Source organism: Leucopleurus acutus (genome assembly GCF_964270905.1).
Source record: "Leucopleurus acutus genome assembly, chromosome: 2".
NCBI classification, from domain to species: domain Eukaryota; kingdom Metazoa; phylum Chordata; class Mammalia; order Artiodactyla; family Delphinidae; genus Leucopleurus; species Leucopleurus acutus.
The window spans coordinates 121,860,179-121,877,504 of NC_139143.1; the positions used below are offsets into that span (position 1 = coordinate 121,860,179).

At 33.6% G+C, this 17,326-nt stretch overlaps 1 protein-coding gene across 12 annotated transcripts in view; it reads right to left on the reverse strand.

Moving 5' to 3' along the window:
• Positions 1-418: 418 nt before the first annotated feature.
• ADGRL2 (adhesion G protein-coupled receptor L2) overlaps positions 419-17,326 on the reverse strand; it is a 180,103-nt gene continuing 163,195 nt past the window's right edge. For 9 of the 12 annotated variants that reach the window (XM_082833979.1, XM_082833975.1, XM_082833974.1 and 6 more), the window contains 5 exons: positions 12,994-13,085; positions 10,986-11,154; positions 8,249-8,377; positions 7,598-7,694; positions 419-2,433 (listed from right to left, as the gene is read on the reverse strand). In XM_082833979.1, the coding sequence (XP_082690105.1) occupies positions 1,679-2,433; positions 7,598-7,694; positions 8,249-8,377; positions 10,986-11,154; positions 12,994-13,085 (1,242 nt within the window). In that variant the 3' untranslated portion in view covers positions 419-1,678. Of the gene's footprint in view, positions 2,434-5,444; positions 5,527-5,758; positions 5,888-7,597; positions 7,695-8,248; positions 8,378-10,985; positions 11,155-12,993; positions 13,086-17,326 lie in introns of all 12 variants that reach the window. The other 3 variants (XM_082833972.1, XM_082833970.1, XM_082833971.1) reach the window with 3 other exon arrangements.

A 17,326-nucleotide genomic window follows, 5' to 3' on the forward strand; every position in this document is an offset into this window, starting at 1 on the left:
AATTCTCAAAGTGTAAAAGTATGTTTTAGGATTTGCTTCTCAATACTGCTGAAAAGTCAGGTTTTTTTAACGATGCCCAAATTTGACTTGAGATTTCCAACACGTCTTCTTTTTTTCATTTTTATTTGTTTTTTGGCTCTGTTGCAACGCAACAGACACAAATACTTTCAGTATATTTCCCTATTGAAACCTATCTGCCAGATTTTGTGCATAGGTAATGGTAATTAGAATACAAATATATTCTTTTCAGGATATAGAACCATCAGGCAGCTGAACTGTATTCTTTTGCATACCCGTGGGTTATATTGTGAAGGAACCTAGTATACTCAAGGGGAGCGGGGTGGCAAAGGACCGGCGTGTTAAAGCCAATTATGTATCGTACATAAAAGTGCACATTAGCTACTTGAAAAAATTCACATTTATTTACTGTCAAACCGTGTTAAACTTTACACTGGATATTAGTGATGGGTTCATTATTAACAGGTTTACACAAAGGGATGAAAAGAAAAGCAGAATTTTGCTGAAACAATTTACATTTCACTAGAACTTTATCATAAAATAAATTAATTACTAAATATAGGCAGAAGGAATATGGAAGAGTAATATTTATGTTCAATTTTACTTTTTAAAAAAGAATAGGCACCTTTTGTTCACTAGAAAGTTTGTGAGAAGTGCCCAGTGCCCTCTTTGGCCCCTGTTCAAGAACAAACAGAGGGGTGACAAACAATCTTTTCTAGATTTCACCACATTTGTGCAAGGCATGGCATAACTGGCTTCAAAGAGTTTTTTCCCCCATAAAACACGTTCTTTTGGCCATAAGAAATTAAAATGTAAGAATAAGGACTAACTTGTCAAAGTAGAACACCGTATACAGTGGAAAATAAGTGAAAATGGGTAGAACTTACAATGACAAAGTGTAAGAAAAAACATTTGATAACATATGTGCAACCATGAGCTTCACACAATATTTTCTCCAAACTCTAAAATTATTTTAATGACAATTATATTTCCGTTGGACACAAATGTATTTATTTCACCCTAGCAATAGAACAAAATATAATTTCTTTAGCCATTTTTGAATAGGTCATTGTACAGTTGAGGAAACATATGAAATAAGGCCTGTGGCTTGATTGCTAGTGGTTAAACATGTTTTTAATCTTTGCCTTAATGTAAAAGGTTTGCAGTTAACTGCAAACTGATGCAGAATAGCTCTCCTGCTTTTCCAAGTCTTGTCAGGAACAGTAAGGTACAGTAAATTTGTCCCACAGGATTTTAAAGCCTACGTCTTGTATATAATACAATGCAGGCCTACAAAAATGGTGCAGCCATATTTACAAATTTAGTTCACAAACTGCTGCAGTAAAATGGCTGGAAAGTTTTGTTTCGCTTGTTTCACAATTTCTCTAAACAGCAGCAGAAACTTAAAATACCTGGTTGGCATCTCTTTTCTTTGTAACAAATAATTCATTTTAGTATACTCTGTGTATATACAAAGTTTTTGTATGTTATATAAAAATTCACAGAACTGCAAGGTTCAGTCATCTTTTTTACACTGGAGAACCACAGGTCAACAGAGCCATCTCTTCAAGCAGAGTTTGAGGGAGCTGTATCAGGCCATGGAGCCTGTCTTTATTTACTAACACTTGCATGGGGCCGCTGGAATTCCTTAGCTGCACTATTAAAGACTTGTCACCAGCTGCATTTGTCCTTCTCTGACATCTCCTTCTGGAATACACCCTTCTTTGTTAATGGGGATTATGTAACCATCACTATTGCCCCTGCTGATCTGGTAGCACATCTGAAGCTGATGGCCAGCTCCAAGGTTTGGCATGCTCTTATAGTAAATGTCCTCGTTCTCACTCCTCCTGGATGGAGACAGGTCTTCTTCCATGTCGGGGCTGCTCTCCTGATACGGAGAGTCTCTAAGGTTGGGCATGCTTGTGTAAAGAGAGTCTCTGTTGGGGGACTGCAGGTGGTCCTCGGCCTCAGCTGTCAGCTGGGAGACGTAGCTGTCAGTCCCCTCAGGCTTCGCTTTCTTCTGGGGTTGGTACAGAAGGGAGTGAGTCCGCTGAGGAATGAGCGGTGCCTCGAGTTCTTTGTGATGGAGCTCCAGCCCTGGGTTGTCACTGTGCATTAAAGACGAAGCATCTGCCACGATAGCGTCATCTTCGCTGCTGCCCCCTCCAATCACAGGTTTGACTGGTAGTGTGAGCTCGAGGTTGTGAGCCTTGCTGCTGCCCCGCAGGTTGTTGTGCACTAATTCTGAAATGATCATTTTCTCAAAAGCGGAATCATTCAGACTTAGTCCACAGTCCACGACTTGCACGCTGTCATTATAGTCCCCCTTGCGTAGTGAGTAGCTGTTGTTAAAGTTACCATTTAGCGGTAGAGTATCCATGGCACTTGTATCCCTGGCATTGTTCAGTGAATGTCCTGAAACAGAAAAGGGAGGGGTTCGGTTACTGCCTCTGTTCCTTCCTCAAGAATCTTTACTTCTTTTGTACAAAACTTTTTAATGTCGTTCAGGACAAAGTTGTATTTGAAAGCTAACACTTGGAAAGTGCCAGGCTTTCCTGCATTCCCAACTGTAAACAGTTGCAACCCCTTAGATAACAGGAACAAGTGTGAAAGAATAATACTGTTTTCCAGGGAGGGAAGATGGTATACAGAATGTTGCTTTATCAATTTCGGGGAGACAGTAGTTATGAATTGATTTTTGGTCAAATCTCTGACACTCTTATAAAGACTTCACTCCATGCCCTTGCATAGTTAATGCAAAGCAATTCATTAGTGACATTTACGTTTTAAAGTACGAGACTATGGTTTATAAAAATAAAATTAACAGAATTTGTCCTAAACAACACTAAATTAAAAAGGAATAAGTCACATACAAAAACTGAAGGCAAATGTACAACATAAACCCACGTAACTGGCAAGCAACTCTATAAACAACATTCTAACATTTCCTTTTTCTGGAGATGAAGTGAAAAAAAGAATGAAAAAATGGACAGACACAAAGAAGTCATGTTAAACAAAGACAGCCGCCTCTCATACTGACTGGACCAGGGGCCCACAAGCACCATCCAACAACACGATAGACAGCAGGTGGAATGACTCACTTTGGACAACTCACATCATGTCTGTCTGCTCAGGCTATCTGGCCTAAGAGTAGCTGATATATAAAAGAAAGTAAAATGATTTATTGTAACATGATGAAGAATTTCTAAGCTTCTCAGCAACTTAGAGCAAGGGTTCAACAAATTAGATTACCAGCAATAGCAGCCTTTTACTTTTTCATTGAATATTTCTTATTATTTTGAACTTTTATTTGGTACTAATACTCTCTCTGATAGCAATGGCCCCAGGCTCCTATTGGTCAAAGTTTGCCTGCAGCCCTGCAGTCTGCATCAGTCACAGTGACAGCACCGAATGAACCAGCAGAGTCTACTACTGTACGAGACTGGCCCACAGACACCATGGGCATGGAGGTTAAACGCAGAAATGTTAGGAGATTTCTTAAGTATGTGTCACAGAAATTAAACCAAGAATAAATATCAACTGTGGAATGGGAAAAGGGTGTCAGCCTTGGCTAATATATTTTTATTTCTAAAGGAATGAAAGATTGGATACGTCTGCTGAAGATATGAAAAGAGGTTCAGGAGGAAAAAAAATATGGTAACATGCTCTCTTTGAATCAGAGTTGTATTTTTCTACAGACACATAAACATGTAAACTAAGACATCACAGTGCTTCTCAGGCAGATGAAAAAAAAAGTTTTAGAGAAAATTAAATGGTCTGTACCATGGAAAGTTAGGTTATTCATTCTCAAAATCCTAGAGAAAAAAATCACTTGTCTACAGATAAGTCTGGAAAAAAAAAGAATGAAATGATGTTATTGAAATGAAACTGACCACTGTGAGGCTGCTGCATTGTATGCAAGGCTTGGAGGAGTTTAGGAAAAAAATGAATTCTTCGAAAAAATAGGAAATTTCCCTTTTTAGTGCTCACTCCACTCTTAAAGCTGCAGATTATCCTAGAAAACTCAATGTCATGACCGATAAATACCTAATAAATGCTCAATTAATTATCATTAGCAGAAAATGAGAAAATAGGTGGGTCATATTTATTATTGACTCATGTTATTTAGAAAAGTCTGATCCAACTTCTGCTTTTGAAAAGCTGACAATTCGATTTGTATCATGCTCCAAGGCATGTTTGACAAAATGAAGTTATGATAGTTCTTTGCATGGCTTCCTTTAGCCTCACTGACACAAATCTCCAGCTTTATAAATTTATATATGTGTCACAAACTTTAGAAGATCTACTACTAGGAAACATTTGCTGTTTTAAATTATAAGTGACACGGGGATCAGTTGCTAGCGTTTGTTTCCTCTGTCGAGGTTTGATCTTGTCATTTTTCTTTTTATTGTTGTTTAATAAATATAAAAATATATACTGAGTAATCCAAAAGGTGTTTTCTATGATATACTGCAGATTTAAGCACATCTTTGGCTGGTTTTGAAGAGGCAACTTTTTCTGCCCAAGTTCAGGTAATTCACTGGAAGACTTTCCACAGCCTGTAGCAAGATTACTGTGGGAATGCAGAAATGATAAGTCAATTATTAAGCATTCTGGTTGACAGTACCTCAAGCTTTAAAGAGCAAATTATTTCAGCATTGCATGTACTTAAGTATGGACAGCATTTGCTACAGACCTCTATTACTGACAAAAGGCAGTACATATAGATGTACTGTTTGAATTTGGAAACATTTGAGTTGCAAATTGTGAACCACTTGCCCGCTGAGTCTACTTCATGACTGCTAGTTATGTTTTAATTGTGCCGGTTAAAAATCATGCTGAAAAAATTTACATTTGATAGGCAAAGTTAAGTTTTACTCCCATACTTGTCTCTCTGTAGGTTGCTAGAGGAAAGCATAAGGAAAGTAAGAAAAACAAGAGAATGAAAAGAGAAGCTGCAGTTACGTTAAAAAAGAATGTCAAGAAAAAAAAAACGGAAACGAAGTTCTGTGTTTAATTTAGTGGCAAATATCAATCACAAATAAAGATTATATGCTAACTAATTATGCAATAACTTTCACCAAACTCTTGAAAGTTCTGTTAATATTAAATATATATATATATTTTTAATAAATAAGCTATTAGAAAATACAGTAAAATACAGGATGGGTTAGTGACAATCTCTCCCCCTCCCCCAATAAAAAACTATAGGTATAAACTGACTAATATTAACTTTATTCTTAGTTTTTTAAGAAGAAAGAAAAACTACCATAAAGCTGCACTATACTATAGTTTGGTTACATTGATAATGCTGGATGTAGTTTTCTATACCTAGGCATCCAAATTATTAGCTAAGTCATGCCAGAAGCAAACTCCGTCAGCAAGCTTTAGAGTCAACTGAATAGTATATTACATAGATAGGATACCTCTAAATGATATAAATCTTGAAGATGGGCTCTCAGACCATGTGATGTCAGTCCTGTAATAATATATTAAGATTTATGCCACCTGTGTCAAAAACATGGATAATTATTGGTAAATACTATCATGACTGAATTTTTACTATAATATAGTGCAGTTTTAGAAGCCTGGCATGGGCAATACCATAATGCTTTTTAACTGAGAAATTAAGGATGTAATAGTAAGTATATGGCAACTTGAGTGTTCTAGAAAGAGGGCAAAGATCAGAGTTCTGTTTAGCAGCAAAGAAAGGTAGTTGTATTCGTAAGTATAAGCACACCTGGTGAGTTAAACACAGGAGCTGAAGGGGCATTACATACAACTGTTTCAGCGAGCAATGTGTTATAAGGGTTGTTAGTGCCGTGGGGTCGAAGAAGAGGGTTTGTTAGTAGGTAATTGCCAGTCATTCCTAAAGCAAAGAAACAGAAAAAAATACATCAGTTCTCTTATTTTAGTGTTGCAGTTGCAGTAAAGTACTTTTCGTATTCATCAAGGGTAGTGGATAAGTTGGCAATGGAAAATCTGCTGAAATTATCTGACTGTATTTGAACTACTAATTTGAAGGAGAAAGGGAAGAGGGAAGTTAAATTTCAGCAATTCACAGGTGCTTTCTAAGTCCCCCAAGTAAACACCTGCTGAGGATGACATTTACTAATTTATACAAAATCACTGTTAAACAAAAATGGCAATTAAATGCACAGAGATCAACATTATGTTTCAAGATGTTACTGCTTAATATTAAAAACCTAACCACTGAGGCCCAGAAGAGGGAATCTCAAACTTTCAGAATTTACAGGTGTGGGATTATCCCTCATGAAAACATCGGTGTTAATACCAACTCTGATACAAGCAGGAGGAAAAACAACTTTCACAAACAGGTAAAAAGTATGACACACTGCACCAAGCTTCTCTTAGTAAATGCAAGAGCACACATGCTGAGGGGAAAAAGAGACTGTGTATAATGAATTATTAGACCATTCACAAATTCTATCCAACAAGAGTTCTCCTTCTGTAATCTTATTTGCCAGGTTTCAAAAATGAATCATTGAATAATTCATTTCCTTTTTGATAGTCATCTTAACAGAATTAGGTAAAACATCAGAGCAATGGAATAAACACACATTTCACTCATTCTAACTGACAAATTACAAACCTTTCCATACTTATCAAACATGCGTTTTGCATAACTAATGTAATTTGGCTAAAAATATTTTAAAATTCAAGTTGGTTTTGATGCCATACATGTGCTTTTTTTCATTTTAAACCAGAATCTCATCAGAACAATGTCAACAATGAAAAATGTCTTTCATACTACATTGTGATAAAATATAACATATTATATTACAAATCAGTACATCAAAACTGAAATTACCTGGATAAATTACCGTTCCAAGAATATATACAATAATATATGATTTTTTTCAAAATAAATTGAAATTTACTAAACTTGTACTCAGGAATATATGTCTGTACATGTACTTGTGCCCTTATCTGGCTAAATTATTTTATTTGCCATATTATTTTAAGTTGGAATTATATTGATTATGTGGTAAGTTTAAGGCTATAATTGTGGACACATTAAATAATAACAATTCAAATATAAAAATTACTTTGTAAATTATCATGTAGTTTAATTATGTGTTTATGAAGAGTTAGTATAAATGTTCTGACATTTACTTTTTACTTTTTGAAAGAAATGTAAAAACAGAAGAATTTTACAAGTAAGAATTTTCACTGCAAAACTGGTACTGTTTAATGTGAAGAGTAGTTATTCTAATTATATTAATGTTTTAAGAAAAAAACTTTCATAAATGTACGTTTAGAAAGAATAAATCTGTATTCACTAGGAAACCATTTTAATCTGTGGCAAAGCACGTTCTCAGAAATTACTTTTTCCAGCCTCACTCTGTTAACGTGGTATTTGAAATCATACTTTTTGCATTACATTATTGAATAAAAAGAATTTATATGTACTTTAATAAAAGATGACTCAACAGGTTTAAGAGCTTGTGATATAAACCCATTTGAGAGGAAAATTCAGCATTTTCTCTAGAATTATTGCAAATTGGCAAAAGGCACAAAATTTAAATTGTAAACTCAAATTTTCCTAGTAACTGACCTTGATTAAGTGTTGAAGTGCTATTGATGTCACCTGAGATAAAAGACGATTCAGATTGTTTTCTCACAGTGTCATTCCACATCCTTCTTATACGACTCTATTAACATAAAATAGCAAGACATTTGTTATGTTAGTTTTCCCAAGCTTACCTTACATTAGACACACAAAGATGTACCCTGAACAATCTGTGCAGAATTATCTTTTGACCTTTTTTTAAAAAAAATGTGCATTGATTCTGTTCTAGAATGAAGGAAGTCTATACTCCTCTGTTGCTTCTCTACTAAGGAGTATTTAATTTTCCAATCTTAAAAAGAGTGTTCACTTATTATCTTTTTTTAAAGTGGAGATGGCTAGTTAGTCAACAAATGTTTACTGAATGCCTACTGAGTCCTGTGCTATGTGAGCTTAGGATATCTAATGATTATGACATACTTCTTAAAAAAGTATACCTCTCAAAAAAGGATGTTTACACCTAAAGAAACACCTTGAAGAAATACTTAGGAAGAAATTAAAACCAAAATACTAAGAAGGCAAGTATTTGTTACCTAGATCATTATAATGAGGAGACAATTAGTACATCTGAACAGAACGTGTCTCAGAAGGCTTTCCATAAAGAAGATTAATTAAAGATGCTGTCAAACTCTTTGTTACCTGTGTGCCAGAGGAATACCGAGCACTGGTTCTGGTGGTGGACGCCTTCACTGAGCTGTGAGGGCTCTCAGTTGGGAGGCTGCCGCAGCAATACGAGTGTCTGAAGCACTTGCCGTATTCTTTTCGTACCTGCATTGAATAACCACAAGACCAAGGGATTAATATAAACATACTTGCTCCTCTCTCTCTAATTAAATGAGCAGACGAGACAAGAAGTCCCACTAACACTTTTCCGTGGAGATTACAAAGTCAAGTTCAATTGAAACTGGTGAAATGGTAATCAGAAAAACACCTCTGTCCACTAGACTGGCTAGTAGGATCTTTAAAGGGTGATATCATATGTAGAAATGCTTTATATACCCTGTTTTCATTATGCAAATGTTATTTATTAATACAATGGTAATATCTTAAAAGCCTTATTCTAGCTATAGCCTTAGTAAACCCAATTTTCTATTTCATGCTAAGAAAATAAGATAAAAAATTCAGTATTTTCCCTGCTTAATTACATTTAACCACCTGTAATTCAGTCATTTAAGGTTTATATGCTTCGTGTCCTCTTAGGTAGGTCAGTACATAAACTTCTTTTACTAGATTGCATGGTGTTGCGGGTGACCTATTTATAATGAAAGACTACTTTGGCACAAGAATAAAGGAAAAAAAGTCCTTTGATACATATGTCATTAATTAGGATGGAATGTTTTCTTCATTTTCTGATGTGTCTAGCTCTAACATTTAGTGTAGAGAGTCTAAGATGCCTATTCACTTCATTAGCACACAAGGGAACTATTTAAGCAATTTCCATTCACATTAATGAGTTACCCAGGTAATTTCCCTTTTCCCCTGAAGTTTGGACATATGAATAGATAGAAAAGTTGTCAGGCCTAAAAGAAAGTTGAAACGTTAAAAAGTGAGGTCCAAACAACTGCTAAATAATAGTGCCCCACTTAGGTGGTCAAGAATTGGGAGGAGGGGCGAGAGTTCTGGACTCTGTGCAGCTTTGCTGGCATATAAACAGGTTTCATTGAGGCTAAGAGCCAGACTTTGAAATTTCAAGACAGAAGAAGGAGAGGCTGCATAAGAAATTATTTTTTCTAGTAGGTTACAAAAAACACTCAAAGGCTTCCCCCTCCCCGCTCCCCCCCCCCAACACCATTTCTATGCTCAGTATCTGCCTGCAAAGGCCAAAACTTTGACACTTATTCCTTGGGAAATTAGAGAATTAAAGTCACTAATGACCTTTTAAATCTAAGTGCACTTGAATTTTCATCCTCTTAGCTTTATTTAATTATATCTATTAGAACAAATAACAATGGGGGTGAATTTTCAAAGCATTTTCTCTGCCTAAATATGCTCACTCAAGCAGTTAGAACCATGATTTTAACTAAATCATCTTATATTCTTAACAATTCATCCTGGCAGCATCCAATAGGACATATCCAAGACTAAGTAGAACTTGTTCAAAAGAAATGTAACACAATGACTTTAAAATGTAATTGCTAATTAAAAAGCATAGCAAAATCTCTGTAAAATTAATATACAAACTCTATGAGGAAATAATGATGACCTCATCCTTTTTCTGCTAAGTTTATGCTTTGTCAAAAACATTTGACAGAAGGTATGAATATGTGATTATGTGCATGTATATAAAATGCTCATCTATGCAGAAAATATATAAAAACCAAAGTAATTACAAGGTTATACCTGTATAATGTTTAGAAAGGTTCATATTAAATAATACATGATACCTCACAAAAAATTTCTGTACACTTAATGTCTATTAACTGCTCTGAAACCCTATATAACCAAGACAATGGCAATCAAAATGGTATTTTATCCAAATAATACCCTCCGGTGTTGGTTTTGCCTAATGCCTATATTGCTGTGAATGTACATTATTATCTGTCAGCACTGCACATTCCACTGTCATTATCTCACAATTATAGCTTATCAGAACTGATGGAAGTAACAACACTATCATCTTGTCAGGACTGAAAACATAATAGTTTTCACTTTCACAACTCTATTTCTCTGTTCAGTTTAGTGACCAACTAGTAATAACAGAATAAAAAGACTACATTAGATATGCAGACAGGGAAAGGATGATACCTGGTGATAGGCATAGACATTTTAAACTTAAATGGTAGCTAAGCTATTCTCTTAGGTTTAACATCTTCTTGTAATAGATTAAACTTTTTCACCTTCAACTTTAATTTTTGAGTCAGTTTTGCTGACTCCACTTAACATTAAATCAGGACAAAATAATAAGATGTGAGATATGAAATTGCTGGGTTTTAAGATCTTTCAAAATTACTCAGAAGACAACACTGATATTCATTTTTCTGTGTATCTTGTGCTTTTAAAATTTAGACCATTTATCCTTATACTCAATTTTGTTTTGAACCACTGCATTCCTTTTATTGAGCAAAGAACAAGATTATTTAACTTTTTATTTTTCTTGTATACCCTTTGCACAAAGCATTTTTGTAGACTCCAAAGAAGAAATCTTAACATAAGTATCTAGTTTATAATATTCCCAAACTGACATTCAAGAGATGATTGGTATTGACACATTTTACATGTGAAGCCTGAGCTTCCTGACTTTCATTACAATTAATTTATGATTAAAATATAATGCTATTAATAATATTCCAGTTGTAACTTAAAATCTTCCCTATTATATATATTATTTTCAAATCAAAGAACAAGTTAAGCAGAGCCTCTAAGTGCTTTCACTTACTTTCTTTTGGAGAGCACAGTGAAAGATGAAAATGAACACTCCCTGGAAAGCATTAAAGATGGTGAAGAGATAAGCCATCACAATAGTCTCCTCATTAATAAAAAGCAACCCAAATGACCAGGTTAGGCCAAGAAGGCACAGAAGAGCGAAAGCGCCAAGCACCCAAGACCTGAAAAAATAAAGTGAATTTCATCAACAGGTTCAATGAGAGAACAACACACATCACACTTAACTATTAACATATCAGTAGTAGCAGTTGACTTTATGTTCACATTCAAATTCAACAGCATTTTGGCTTTAACCTTTCATTGATTAAAGAAAGAACAATAGCATTTAGTACTGCAGTCTCCAGTGAAAACAGCAACAGCAGGTATGACCTTTTCTTACTCAGAATAAACAAGGTATGAAAACTATATTAAAATACAAGGTGTAAAACATCCCCCGTGACTTTATTGTCTTTTATGTGCATTTTGGTAAAAGAAATCAAGGAGTCCTTAATTAGTTTACTCCTATACTTTTATTCCTGTGGTGCACTCAAGACACTGAATAATGTGACACATACAGAAAGGTTAAATGGCAGATAATCACTTAACACCTAAACCTCAGATTCTAAGAAACTAATCTTAGGTGAACCTAAGGTTTTATAACTGAAGCATGAAGAAGCCTAGCTGAAATGAGACAAAAACATGAGAACAACTTCAAAATAAAATAATTTGGGAGAGATTTCATCATGAATAGCTTAAGGAGAAAGGAACTGTAGAAAATAGGATGGAATGAGAGGATTTAAAGTCAGTGCATTCCATGTCTAACTAATGATCTTACTTGATAAATGGCTTATTATCTTCATAGCTAGAAAGCATTATAAGCAGAAAAGAGAAACAAAATTATTAGACAGAATTAAAATAGAAAGTAATAAGAAAGCATTTATATATTTTATAAAATTAGTCAAAACTAAGAAAGTCAAAATGCAGAGGCAAACAATTAAAAAATAAAGGCATATTATAGTTTAAATATTCTAGCAAATAAGATATTCCAAAATAATTATAAAAATTAAGGGCAATTCATGATATTGACGGATTTGTAAAAAATATAAATAAATCATGCCATAAATTTGTTAATGTAGGGTTCTACCTTACCCAGGTAAGTCCGTATTATAGTAGCCATCACAAACACGGTAATTACTGGTGTAGATGAGAAGACAGAAAGAGGAAAAGGAAGAAAAGAGAGAGATGCTAAAGATTAGCTATCTCTCTTACCATGCAACATGCAATGAAGCTGGCACTAACCTATCTAAAACTTTATCTAATTAAAAAAAAATTACCCTTACTATAGATCTGCCATTTTTAACATTAAAATTATTTTCCACATCCCATTATAACCAACTTGAACAATACCTCCTCAAATTTTAAATTAACTCATATTTTAAAAAATTACTCTGAAAATGTTTTTATAAGATGACTTAATGAATCAACAGCTATCAATTTTTTGTTAATTAGATAACATTTTTCCATTGATAGGATATTGCAGTTTTTTTCAACATTGAAATAAAGTAAACATTTATTTAATTATCATGAAAACAACAGACAATCTCCAAGTTAACAATAGTAATGGAGTAAATTCTCTTAGGAAAACAGGATTAGAAGTAGAAACTGCTCAGAATCCTTAATAAATCAAAAAGTCATTTAACAAAACAAACAATATAATCATATCAGTCATGCAAACAGGAACATCATTTTGAATTGCATTTTAAATTCAAATGAAATTGCTACAGTGATATGGAATTTCCACAAAGCCACTGAAACAATTTCTTGGCTTTAGATCAAGACAGAAATTATTACCTAATTTTTGACCAATGTCTGTGACATGGTAACAGTGAGACTCAACCTTGATCAGTAAAACTTCATTCTGAATAATTTCTACAGGTGAAAGATGGTATTCATGTATTCCCTGTGGAGAATACCTTTCACTTAGTTTGTCAAGCAGTAAAATTAAAATACGAAATACTTACTTAATGTTTTCCAACCTGCTAGAATCTGGTTTCAATGTGTTTGAGTGCTTCACCATTTTGCACAATGTGATCACCAGGAAGATAATATTTAGCTGTTACAACAAATAAAGAATTAGATCACTATGACAAAAAGTAAAAATTATACATTTTTGAAAATATATTTAATGGATTAATGCAGTTAAATATGAATAACACGAGTATGTGGTAGACACTGATTCAATTCTAGTTTACTTATGCAATGATCAAGTTGAGTCTAAATAAAAAATACTCTGGCTACATATGATCGATTTTTTAATAGATCATTTGACATGAAACTGAAACCTCATTAAATCAGTATCATGTGGTGATGATTAAATAAATTAGACAGCCTAAATTAGTTTCTTTAGCTAGAAGTACTCCAGGGCCTAAAAACCATCTAATGAAAACACAGAAGTGAATTCCTTAGAAGGGGCATTTACATCATGTAGCTTATAATGGAAAGATCCCTGAATTTGGGACCCTAAGAATTAGTTGAGAGTCTAGTTCTTGATTTTGACTGATTAAATGAGGAAAATTAACACTTGCATTTGCATACTCTTTTTATAAGGTAATGGTGAAGATCAAATGAGATAAAATATATGAAAAATGTTAGCTGGTTATATAAAGTAAGATAAACTTTAAAATATATAAATGTATTTGCTATTTAAGTGTTAAAGACCACCATTTCTTTCTTCCTGATGTCTCTATACTGTATGGAAGTAGGTAAATTCCAAAGGCTGTTTTGAGTCCCTCTAAACACTCAGTTGTACAAAGAATGTAGATGCAACAAATGCCAACTGGGGAAGATAGAACCTGACATGGAAGCACAGTCTGGCAGGTCAACTTGAGAGAACTCAGAAGATAAGAGTTGTGTTTTGACTGAGGAAAGTTAAAGGTTTGTAATTTGCATTTGCTTCTACGGAAGCCTGGCAGAATGCTGGATGGAGTGAAGGCAGCTTCCATTTTTATGCTCTAAAAATAAAACTATGCTAAATCGCTCCTGGATTCTTTTTGACATTTTACTTACTTCAGATTATTACTTTAAAAAAGACAAAATGAAGTTATTTTGTGAGGATTAAGTGATTTAGTGAAGGCACAAAGGGTATACTCAGAAAAGGACCTGTTTATATGTAGAGACGAAAGCAATTCCTTGGTAGTAAATAATCCACATAACTTTGTTACAGTAACGCGATTATTTTTACTGAGTCACAATACCATCTGATAAAATGATAACATTATTTTCCTCATTCATCACCACTTCCGATTTTATAATTAGGAAAAATGATGTAAGGCAATAAAGAAAATTTCCAAGTCCTTCCTAACGAGTTTAAGGAACAGAGCAAAGGCTTTAAGCCCTGTATCAGTCATTTTGTCTACTGTGCCTTGTTATTTCTCTTAGATGTAGAATTTCCTCTTAAGGACTAAAATAGGCATAATTTGCAAGTGCTGGCAGACAACATTCCATTAATTACTTGAGGACAAAAGAAGCTCTTTGCTTAAAAAAGTACTTAAAAATTAATTTCTTAAAATACTTGTCTAGAGAAAAAGTAAATAAATTGGTAAAAAAAAATGTCTAGCTTTATATTCTGAAGATTATAAAGTCCAGTTGGTCATACATAAATAAAGGCTTACATTTTCAGGATTATTACAATATGATTCATTTCATTCAACAAATATTTATTGACCTTACTGCTCCACACAAGAATGTGCTTATTGTATAGGGATAAGACACAAATTTTTGCCTTTGAGAAATTAGGGAGATCTTTCTGATAGTACAATGAATACTTAATTTGATTTTAAAGAAGCATGGTACAGTTTATCTCTAATTCTTTTTAAGTAGTGCTTTTACTTTTTATTTTACATAACAGTAAGCCTTAACTAGGACAATTTAAGAATGGTTGAAAACAAGTACTCCAAATAATCATAAAAACAAACCAACCAACCAAAACCCATATAAGGAAACAAAGTAGTTACAACACTTATGTAAGAATGGCTGCCCTAACAGATTCAGAATCAAAATCTTTTAAACCTCCTAACCCTTCTTTTTGAATGTCCTGATAAAACTGTTTATTTCTTTTATTACAAACTTCCAGACCTAGGGTTGCCCTCTACCCCAACACCTTTTGTTAAATAATTTTCTGAAGCACAAAAGGGCCACAATTTGGAGCTCATTATTTTCTAAGCATATTACTTATCCCCTCAGGAATAAAATAATAGTAGTGGTAGGAGTACATTCAAGGAAAGAAAAAAAGTTATTACCCACCACAATGTCTAAACCACAAGGAAAATAAAGAATGTGAATGTGAAAAAAATGTGGATGTATCAAGTATTATACTATAAAGAGAAAATGAGTACAAAATGTGAACTTGTGGGGGTTACATCCATCCAAACAGATTTTTCAATGAAGAAAAACCAGCCCCCACAAAAAAAAAATCAGTTATTTAAGAACTAGCTTATTTTCCAATAAAATTGAAATGAAAATGAAGTGTACCTATGTAAAAATAGAATTAAAGCTTAAATATGATACAAAGACATTTGTTTCTTGTTAAGACAGAACTAACCAACTTGAAAACGCCACAGAAAACATATTTCATTTAATCCTTAAAAAACAGACTGTTAGATGCATCTCTCCTCACCCTACTGAAGTTTTTAATGTTATATGTGTTCAGTGTTTCTTCCTAGCTACAAAGATAATACAGTCACAAGATATAAAGCTCAGAAAATTACAGGAAAAAAAATACCCCACCCACAACATATAATCCTATCTCCAGAGGTAGCAGGTAGCACTTGGATAACCATTTTACAAATCTATGATGTTAATTATCTTGCCAAAGACTACTTAGCTACTGTAATGTCAATGCTGAGATTCAATATACTGTCTTCTGGCTCCATGGCCCAGTCTTGTCAACAAAATTAACCAGTTTATTCTGGTTGAGAAAATTAGCAGTCTTCTAACAAACAAAAGATATACTAGTTTTGTATTTTTTTAAAAAAGGTTCCACTTCTATAAAGAGTAATCTAATTTACCACTCAGTCAGAAATGACCAATGAGTTGAAGATATAATATTAAATTAATTAATACATAGAACACACTATCAAAGAAATCCTAAATGACATACAAAGGTGTGCTCTTCAAATGATTTCCACTTGATGGGCTTGCCATAACAACCAATTCTCCATTTCCTTTGTGAAACACTACCATCCCATAATCAGCAAATAGCTAAAACGTCCACACACTTCTATTCCCACTAGCCAAATTGTACTTTGAACAGTTATTTGCGTTTTCTTAATCCTGTCTGTGCTAGTTATATTCATACACAGCTAAATATCACACAAACCCATAACACCCGAGTGGGGAATGAAAGCTATTGTTTCTAGCATATTTAAAATCAAATGTTTCAAGAAGATGTTTTAAAAGTGAGTCTCTTTAAAAACAACTTAAAATCCTAGAAAAATAATCATAAAACCACAGGACTCTTGCAGTCAGACTGTTTCACAAGTATCTGTGAATTCTCCAATTTACAGAAACTGAAAATAAAATTTTAGCCAATGCACTCATGGTTAAGTTGCCAAGAAATTCAGTTAAATCCAACACTAATTTAGTCTTTGAAATACAACACGATATATAATTACTGAGGCAATGGTATCTTTAATAGGAGAAAATAACATCATTGTCAGACAAAGTAATTACGAAAAAAGGTATGCAAGACTTATTGTGAATCACAGCATAAGAGCAAAAACTGCTAAGCGTGAGATATTTTTTTTTCCTCAACTCCACATTAAAAAATTTTACTAATACAAATTATTTACCAAAAAAATGTCTATTATTTAGGTACTGAACATTTTAATACATTGCCACCAAAATATATGTGAGTGAAATGTTTTCTGGAATTAAATAGAACACTTACTGAAGTGTTAACAAATTCTTTAAACTGTGGTTTTAAAGTTCTCTGATTTTCTCCAGTGTCTAAAAATGTAAATGCTAATTTTTAGCTTCATGGATAAATACTGTTCCTATGATCTTTTTCAGGAGGCAATATACTCTAATAAGAGTTATAATTTTGTATAATAAAACATTTCAATAGATTTTCTTCTTTTCTCTTCTACTCTTGTTCTCTTAAAATGTAACTGTGGGAATCAGAACAAGAAATAGAGGGGGCAGAAAAAATCTCTGATAAAATCTATTGTCCAAAATAGTCACTTGAAGACTGAAAACCTTAGTTTCAAATGACGTACTGAGTTCTTTCTTCTTATCATTTTCCCTATGACATAAATGGGTCTTTCTAGCCATATACTTCTGTTAAACAGAGTATTT